Source organism: Chelonoidis abingdonii, chromosome 8, assembly GCF_003597395.2.
Source record: "Chelonoidis abingdonii isolate Lonesome George chromosome 8, CheloAbing_2.0, whole genome shotgun sequence".
NCBI lineage: Eukaryota > Metazoa > Chordata > Testudines > Testudinidae > Chelonoidis > Chelonoidis abingdonii.
This window is the reverse complement of record NC_133776.1, coordinates 24,942,886-24,952,431: the sequence shown is the minus strand read 5'-3', so window position 1 is coordinate 24,952,431 and position 9,546 is coordinate 24,942,886. Positions and strand designations below refer to the sequence as shown.

At 45.4% G+C, this 9,546-nt stretch overlaps 1 protein-coding gene across 1 annotated transcript in view; it reads left to right on the top strand.

The window, feature by feature from the left end:
• Positions 1-453: 453 nt before the first annotated feature.
• LEKR1 (leucine, glutamate and lysine rich 1) overlaps positions 454-9,546 on the top strand; it is a 136,482-nt gene continuing 127,389 nt past the window's right edge. Inside the window, exons 1-2 of the mRNA XM_032805522.1 lie at positions 454-576; positions 2,824-2,920. Coding sequence (XP_032661413.1) covers positions 2,873-2,920 — 48 coding nt within the window. The 5' untranslated portion in view covers positions 454-576; positions 2,824-2,872. The remainder of the gene's footprint in view (positions 577-2,823; positions 2,921-9,546) is intronic.

Below are 9,546 nucleotides of genomic sequence, written 5' to 3'. Positions count from 1 at the left end.
CGTTGCACATTTTTTTTTGATGGAAGTACATGGTGTCTCTGGACTACACCCCAATCAGTATGCAGTTGAGACAAGGCAGCCTCACTGGATATTATTTCATTACCTAAAGCAGTATATAATTAGCCTCTGCAAACACAGCCACCATCTGTTTGTACACAGCTGCATCACCTCTTGCCCCTCTCCTTTTCCTTATTGTCATCATTCATGGCATTACCTTGGCTAGGGAAAGAATGAATACAACGTGTTCCCAGTGACTTAGCAGACGAGTTAAACTCCTAGCGAAGAGATGAAGGTTTGTACTTTTCACAAGAGCAGGGACTACAGCCTGAGCGAGCCGAGGTTTGATCACTTAGGCCCGGTGACTACACCCGCCCCCACTGCTCCCCCTACCTACTCACCGCTGCGCTGCAGGCTCTCTCGCCACCCTCCAGCCTCAGTCTCGCCTTTCGCCAGGCACGTGACTCTCTTCCGCTCCCCTTACGTTGACTGACGCGTCGTTACGTGCCTCAATGTTGCGCGGTTGCCGTGGTTACCAGAGAAGCCGTAGGAGTCCCCGGCAGCGCAAGGGACGCGGAGGTAAGAAAATGCCCGATCCACGCCCCGCAACTCCCTGCGCGTCCCCCTCCCACCGCGGGGCCACCCCCGCCCCCCGGAGCCCGCAGGCCCCGTTCGGATGTCTAGGGGGGCGGGCGGACCTGCGGTTTGGAGCGTCGGGAGAGGGGGGCTCCGCTGTGCTCGGCGGGTCAGCAGTCAACGTAGCGAGGGAAGGATGACACAGTGTGGTAGCATGTTATTCAAGCTTACATAAGCCCAGGTCTCGTCTTCACATAAGGCTGTTCTCTTACACGCTGTCGTACATCTCCTGATGCTACAGAGAGGCACATCTTCTGCACGCAGGCGAATTTCACTTAGACTGTGAGTCTATTAACTTGACTGCCTGGGCAAGGATCACGTCTCGCTACCTCAGGCAACAGTTTAATACAGAGGCAGTTTTCTTACAATTTGTACGTATATCGATAAGCTGCTACCGGGGCACATTCCTACGGCAGGAGCATTTCTGTGGCACCTGAAAGACTAAACAAATTGCTTATTGTTCAAATAATCTGTTAGCTCTCTCAGTGCCACCAGGACTCCTTCTTCTTTGCGGATACAGACTAACACGGTGTACTCTGAAGCTATGCAGAAGCAGTATCCTTCCAGGTAGCGCTGCTTCCCCACTCCCACAGGAGTCTTCGTGAGCCATCGCTGTACAGACTGGGCGGAAGACAGCCCCTGCCCAAGGCGCTTACAGGCCCGGGACAAGGCCGGGGGCAGTAGAGGAAGCAGCACACAGCTCAGTCAGGCACCCTAGGCAGACCTTTCACTCACAGCGCCGTCTTTGCTGCCAGCTTCTTTTAGGCCTCATGAGCTGGAGAGAGTTGTACAGGCAGGCTGTCTTTATGACCCCGGGCCCGATTGGAATTGTCGGCGGCCTGGCGTCTGGGGTTCGCGCATTCGGGTGGCAGGGGGTCTGTCCACGGTCTTCTCAGCAACCCAAGGATTCCGCCCCCCCCACCTGCTGAAATGCTGCCCAAGACCCCCAGAGTGGACCCTCCACCGCCGAAATGCCGCCCAAGACCCCCGGAGCGGGGCCCTCTTCAGCGCAGGGCCTGATTCTGGGGAATTGGTGGAATCGCCTTAAAGCTGACCCTGTCAACAGGAGGAATCTGCTCATGCTGGTCCCAGCACTGCCCCCATGGGGCTAAAGTCTAGCTTGTTTCTACCCCCACTGCAGTCAGTGGCCAAAATCTGCTCTTGGTCTCCCCCACCATGCCCCACTGAGCTCTCACCTACATGCACCCAGGGTCAACAAGGATGGGGGTGGAGCCGGAACAAATTACCAGGCCCAGGCTTCCCTGGCTTCGTTGGCCCTGTTTAGCCGGTCTGCCCTTACTGGGGGGGCCTGAAACATTTTTTTCACCAGGGCCCGAACCCGCTGTCGGTGGCCCTGGATGCACCAGCTCTATTAAGGCAGTGGAACAAGATTGCGCTCTGGCTCATACTTATGCAGAGCACCACTGAAGTCGCCGGGCTAGATTGTGCTCACCCTCATGCCTGTGTCACTCTACTGGCATCCGTGGGCCAAATCTTGCCTATGTCCAGCAGTGCTGCACTGAAGTCAATGAACCAAATTCTTCTCTCAGTTGAGAGTAACAGCGTAACAGCAGAGGGGAGAGCGGAATTGTGTTGGTGGAAATGAAGGTGAAATTTGACCTGATATGACTAAATAATGTTAATGTTTATATAGATGGACAGTTTTCAATTTCATTTGAAAATTTCATTCTTAAATTCATAGGTGAAAACAGAACAGAATACCAGTGGACTAATTCTTATTTATGGGCTAGTCTACACTAGAAGCGCTGCATCAGTGCAACTGCTTTCCCATCAGCATGATTACTCCACCTAGGCGAGAGCTGGAAGCTGTGTCGGTAGGAGAGTGGCTTCCACCAACATAAGCACTGGTGTGGACAGCGCTTAGGTGGATGTAACTTGCATCGCTCAGGGAGGTGGCTTTTTCATACCCCGAGTGACGTAAATTACATTGACTTAAGCACTAGTGTAGACAAGCCCAGATCCTTTAAGCTGTAGGTGGACAGGAGAGAATGGGGCTGTATATGGTGTGCATAGTTTTGTCTTATCAAGTTATGCAAAATGATGAAGCCTTGAGCAAGACTGAAATAAAGTAGGAAAAAGTACACATGCACCTCCTCTGAAAATGCTGCCCAAGATAGTTACAGTTTTTTACCCCTCTTGTTAAACAAATTCTGACCATTTAATCTCCAGGAGTTTTGTGTGGCCCTGCTTCATAAGCGTGCCTGAATTTTGGAAGGCCATGGATCGACATGTTCCTATGCATGCATTACCAGAAGAAATCCAAAAGGTAAGAAATATTAGAACCATCTGGGGTCAAAATTCTACAATGATTTATGAATATTCCACTGGCTGAAACTTATTATACATAGACTAATAACACTCTACAAATATAGCATCTGATCCAGCATGACCATTTCTATGTGCCTATATTTACTGCCATGAGTTTGGGATGAGTGCAGAACAAGTATGTATTAGTCTACTCAAATGAATGCCAAAAAAAATTATATGCCCTCCAATTCCACTTCATATTTTGTCTTAGTGTGCCTGAACGTGGATGTATAAAGATTTTTTTTTTCCTGTTTGAAGTAAATTGATGTGAAGGTAACTGATGTCTTTGTTATGGGAGGAGCTTATTGACACCCACAAGTGGAGACTAAAGTCACTTTTTATAATGGTTTGTAGTTTATACTATGGTTGGTAAATAGCAGTTTGTGCTGTTTTTTATGACCACATGTGGTATAAATATAGCAAAAGATATACACACAGTAATTTTAAATCCTATGGTAGTTTTATGATTAACTATTCTTCTTTATTCTCAGGCAGCAAATGCCTGAAAAAGTGGAAGTTGCATGAAATCTGAATAAAAATTCCCCTTAAGACAAGTTGATTGCTTCAGTATGTTTTAAATGAACTCTTCAGCCTGGGGGACATTCTGTTCTTATCATTCTGCTATTTTTACTGTGTTCATATATGTTCAAAATGTGCAAATAGTGCAATTTACCAATGGGAAATTTTTTAATAATTATTCTATGCAGTGCTGTTGTAGCCGTGTTACACAGAGCTTTCTGTAAGATCAAATGCTTGTCTCTCTCACCAACAGAATAAAAGAAATTACCTCATACACCTTGTGTGTCTAATAATTATTCTGCCATTTACTTGTGCACATGGCAAGCTGTGCTATTTTCCAACTAAATCGTTGCTTTAAAGTTGACTCACAATAACTTTTCTTTTTGTAGTCTCAGAGCACGTAAAATTGAGGCTTGCTTATAAAATAGGCCTGTACTGAAATTTGGCTTTGAATAAAGAATTGAATCAGTTTCAACAGAATACATATTCACAGTTGAATAGTTAGGAGGAAACCTCTCTTTCTTCCTGTAGTCCTAGCTGTGTGACTAGCTCAGTCATTTTTTTTGTCTTGCAAGTCTAGGGGAAATTCAGGATTAGGAGGGAGGGAAACAGGAGAAACTAGAGGTAATCTGTCAGAAAAGGGAATTAGGGTGACGGGTGTGTGTGTGTGTGTGTGTGGAGCATTCAGATGAAGAAGAAAATAATACAGGGGAGAATAAAAAAGTTAGAAAGGAGAAGGAATTACAAAACATAGAACTTTGGGTCAGTAAAAGTTTTGTTTTTCTGTTTATATCCATTGTTCAGCTTCTAGTACAGCTTTGGATAAATATTGTTTTTTGGTATTTGGCCAACCACTAAAATTAAACATTCAGTTACACTCCTGCTTGTAGCTTCAGGTCTTTATTTTATTTATATCAGAATCAGTCTAAACCTTTAAAAATCTCACAAAACAGGGGACTTAGTTGCTGGCTTTTAAGATGAAAGGCCCATATTTAGTTATTTTGTAACTGGATATTTCAAATATAAGTGTTTAGCCCTGTGTTTAGCATTGGGGCACAAAGATCTGTTTCTAAGTAAGTAGATGAATAAGGAAAAAAGATTCAGGTACATTGGATAGATTATTTTTCATTTTTTATAAGTACCGAAACATGCAATTCCTGTAATATAGTAATTTTTGTCAGTGGAATCTAAAGTATGGGCCAAAGTGGGCAGTATCCCAAGGTTATGCTCCTTACAAGCTATTCAGACATGTAGAAATACTGTAATTTAAAGTTCCGTTCTTTCAGAAGCTACTAGCGTGACTTATTCAGCTGGCTAAGAATGGGTCAGATCACTAAAGCTTTCTTTCTCCTGCGTGATTTATGCTCCCCAGATGTCTACTGTATAGAGTCAGAGAGACGTAATAGGAATGGCTATCCATCTTGGTTCAGTTCTCCACTTGTCTTTGGTGGGCTAAAAGATGTTCAGCGTAGCCACAGAACACCATTAGTTTTTCAAAAAGTTAATACAGCTCAGAGCTGAATCTACTCCCAGAGATGCTATACTGTAACAGCTGGAAATGCTGCCCTTCAAAACTATTTATACTTCACAGACTTCTTGTCATGTTTTCATAGTATCTGCTGTTATGTAGATCAGGTCCTTGGCAAAAATTCTTATGGGTCAAATTTATCTCTGGTGTTATTTGGTGGTGTTTTTTTTTTTGTGTGATTTGCTCTACTTTGGCTCAATCTTCAAGAGCTCTCTCACATATGTGGCTATGAGTGCACTTAGTACATTAATGTAAAGTTAAATAGAACATTTTTTAATGTCCATCTATTGGCCATCCCTTGTCTTGATTGCTGTAATCCTTTCTTACCTCCCCTGACCTCCACCTCTTTTCCCACCAGTCTGTCAAAAACACCATGCTAAAGTCATCTGTCCTATAACTGCTTCAATCACAACTCCTTTTCCTTGATTCCCTTAAGTGGCTTACTGTCTTTTCCCATGTCAGATTCAACCTCCTCATCCTTACTGCTGAGGCCCTGTATGGTCCTTTTCCCACTTACCCATAGGTGTGTGCAGCACATTTCATTAAGGTGTGCACCCAGGGAATTATTTTTTTTAAAGGCGAACATCATAAAGGTTGGGGTGTGGGAGGGAGTGCGGGGTATGGGAGGGGGTGCAGTGTGCAGGAAGGGGCTCAGGCCCAGGCATTGAGGCAGAGGAGGTATGCGGGGTGTATGAGGGGGCTCAGGGAAGGGAGTTGGGGTGCAGGAGGGGTGCTGAGTGCAAGAGGGGGCTCAGGGCAGGGGGTTGGGGTGCAAGAGGGATGTGGAGTGCAGGAGGGGGCTTAGGGCAGGGGGTTGGGGTGTAGGAGGGGTTGCTGGTGCGACAGGGGGTCAGGGCAGGGAGGTTGGAGCTGCCTGAGGGTGCGCAGAGCTGCAGCAGGGGCTCAGGGCGGGGGTTGGAGTGCAGGAGGAGTGTGAGGTGCGCGCAGGTGGGCTCAAGGGCAGGGGTTTGGGGCAGGCAGGTGCCGTGCGGGGTCAGCGGCAGAGGAGTTGGGGGAATGGAGCTGCAGCGAGGGGCTTCAGCAGGGGGTTTGAGGTGCGGAGTGCATGGCAGGGGTTCAGGGCAGGGGTGGTAGGGTGCAGAGGTGCAGGCAAGGGGCTCAGGGCAGGGAGTTGGGGGGCAGGGTGCAGGAGGAGTTCAGGCTCCAGCCCAGCGCTGTTTACCTGCAATAGTGCACTCCCTGCCTGCCTGCCCTGGCCCCACACCGCTCACCATGTCCCTGCGCAGCCCCTTGGTAGTGGGCCCAGGGCTCCGCGCTTTGACCTTGCCACACCTCCAGGTACCTCCCCCAAAGCTTGCGGTTCCCCGTTCCCGGCCAATGGGAGCTGCGGGGGATGGTACCTGGAGCAACACATGGGGGCCCAGGGACGTGGTGCCCTGCCGGCCGCTTCTGAGAGTGGCCTGGGGCCTGCGGCACCACAGGGGGCAAATCCTGCAGGCTCGATCCAAAGCCCTGAGGGGCTGGATCTGGCCCGTGGGCATTGGGGTGTGCACGCCTATGCTTACGTGCATAGGTCCTGGAACTACAGGTGCTGGGGGTGCTGCTGTACCCCCTGGCTTGAAGTGGTTTCCATCATATACAGGGTTTACAGTTTGGTTCACTGGCTCTCAGCACCCCCACTATACAAATTGTTCCAGCACCCCTGCTTACATCTCTGATCTGTTCTCCTCCTACTCTTTTTACTGTGTTTCACCCAGACCTCCTCCTGTAGTACACTGGGGAGGGAGGGACCAGCTGTAGATAGTGAGAAGCACTATGAATCACCACTGCCGTCTGGGAATTCAGAAACATTGATGGATTAATATCACCTTAAGGTACTCTTATCTATTCAGTTTAATGATCTGAGGTCTTTATAGATTGTCATCATAATAGTCCAGAAACCAAAGAACCCTCTTCTCATTCTAAGTACTTTGTGTATAAGCTGTAAAAAGTTTTGTCTCTGAACTTTAAATTGTGATTAATATAAAATGGCTGTGCTTGGGCCTCTTTTTTCCCAAGTGAAGCGAGGACCTACACTCAACTTGATAGCAATTTTTTTGTCTGTCTGTATGGCGGTAACTTTTGAAAACCAACATTTCAAGGGAATAATCAAGACCTCAATGGACAGAATCGTCTAGGCATCAGTTGGTGAAAACTGGAAAACTGAAAAATCCTGATTTCCACTAAAATCACCATTTGGTCATTCAGAATACATGGATGAGGGAGTGACCTAACAAAGATCTGTGGGAGGGGAGCAGAGTCACTCTGGGTACAAAGATGAGGTGTTGACCTTACTGGCCTAAGGGAGGGTAGCAGGGTCATGCTGGATATCAGGGTGAGGCAGTGACCTCAGGGTTAGAGTTTAGGGTGATAATAGGATTGGTGGACTCTTCATCCTCTTCCAGCCCAGTCCCTTCCTCCAGCTGAGTTCCTCACCCCCAACTCTGGTCAGCCCCCAGATTCGGGCCTTTAATTCCCATTCTGGTTAGGTCCTACTCCAGCCAGGCTCCTTGCCCATCCACTTCGATCTCTTAATTTGGATGAAAATTGGGAAAACCGAAAAGGCCTGATTTTAGGATTTAGGATGAGGGTTAGGTTGGGGCAAGGGGACAGGGGATATTGTTATGGTACCAAAGAGCTTTCTCTGCTAGCAGCACTAATGGGCACTCTGAGGGCTCAATTTTAGTGGTACTCAGGCTGCTAGAAGCTTCTCTGTGTCCCTCAAGAGGGCCTCTCAGACCCATTCTGTCCAGGTGTGCTTCTACTCTACTTGTCTTCCATTCCAGACAGGCCCTCCCCCACACACTCTGGTCAGAACTCTATTGATTTCGGTGAAAATTGGAAATCCAGAAAAGCCTGATTTTCACTAAAATCCAGATTTCCAGTTTTCACCAAAATCAACAGAGTTCTGACAAGAATGGAGGGCCCTGGAGCCCTGCCATAGCAAGACAAGGTCTTGGCTGAGTTTATGGCTTGGCCTACATAAACAGTGAAGCATGCAACCCTCTAGTATTGTCAAACGTTTTTGTTTTGAAAACTAATTTTATTTGAGATGAATGTCTACTTTATAAATTATCAGACACTATTTTGTAGCCTTAATATAATTGGAACTTGTCTCAATTAATTAAAGCCCTTTCCTGAATCATATCACAGAAGAAAATAATTATATTTTTAGGTTCATAACTATCATTAGCTATTTATATTGGGTTTTTTCAAAAATATTAGTATACGTGATTCTTTTTACTTTCCAATTAAAAACCCAGTGACTTTATCAGCAGCGTAACAACATGATAGCAATGTCAGGAACAGTACAATGTTGTACACTTACTAGGGAAAGGCAGTCACAGTTCTTTTCTCTTACTATTTAAGTGATGCAGATGCACTTTTAGTTGTAAACATTTGTTTCCTAAAGACTCAATTCTGCTAGGCTGAATTCAAAGGCAATTGAGGATGTTGAGCAGTTAGCAGGATCAGACCCTAAATTAGCTACATTTTCACTGATGAATCATGTATTTTCATTGTACTCTCTAGGCCAGGGGCTCTTAACCTTTTTCTTTCTGAAGCTCCCCCCCCCCCTCCCCCAACAACATGCTATAAAAACTCCACAGACCACCTGTGCCACAATAACTGGTTTTCTACATATAAAATTCAGGGCTGGCGATAGGGGGTAGCAAGCAGAGGGGTATGTACTGATGTAAAATCCATTGATTTTAGTGTGAATTTTGGGTGCACAGAGAATGCAGGATCAGGCACTAAAAGTGCAACCTGACTTGAAGAGGTGTCACATTTTTACTTTATCTAGAAAAAAATAAATTTTAGAACAAACTTTATTCATTAACTCAAAAAGGAAATTATTTTTAGTACTTCAGTTTAATTTCTCTGGAAAGCTCCCAACCATTTAGTTCAATTAGCAGAACTGAAACAGATCTGTACTCAAGGGTCTGAACTTGAAATTTTAATGTGACAGAGTTCTTTACACGGGGACAGAGTGAAGTGCCCATAATTGTTTATTTGAAAGACAGAAGTGGTGGTACTGCAAGAGAGCACAATGTTCTTTTGGGGATAACAACCCCCTCCTCCCTCTCCATAACAGCTCATGTTGTCCTTTTTCAATATAGTAATTTTAGTGCTTTGGAATCTTATGATATTTGTTCTGAATAACAGTTTCATATTTCCAAGTACAGATTGTAACTGCCAGGAAAAATAAACTTGAGTTTTTAAGTTTGTTCAGAGCCACTGTCATTTTATTCTGAGTCAAAGTTAAGAGATAGGAAATAATGCCTGTCTTGGTAATCCCAGAGCAAACATCCCAAAATATGGTTTTATGAAATTACATTTAAAATGCAGCATGTTACTGAACTTTTAAATAGTGACTCTTTAGCTAATAATTTTTGACAAGTTACTTATCTTTTGGTTAAATGCAATCTTTTTTTCTATTCAACCCCATTTAAAAAAAAAAAACATTCCAAAATGTTCTTTCTGGCTCTTTTTGTGTGTGCGCATGTGTTTGAACTTCTCTTTTTTTTCCTCACCACCAT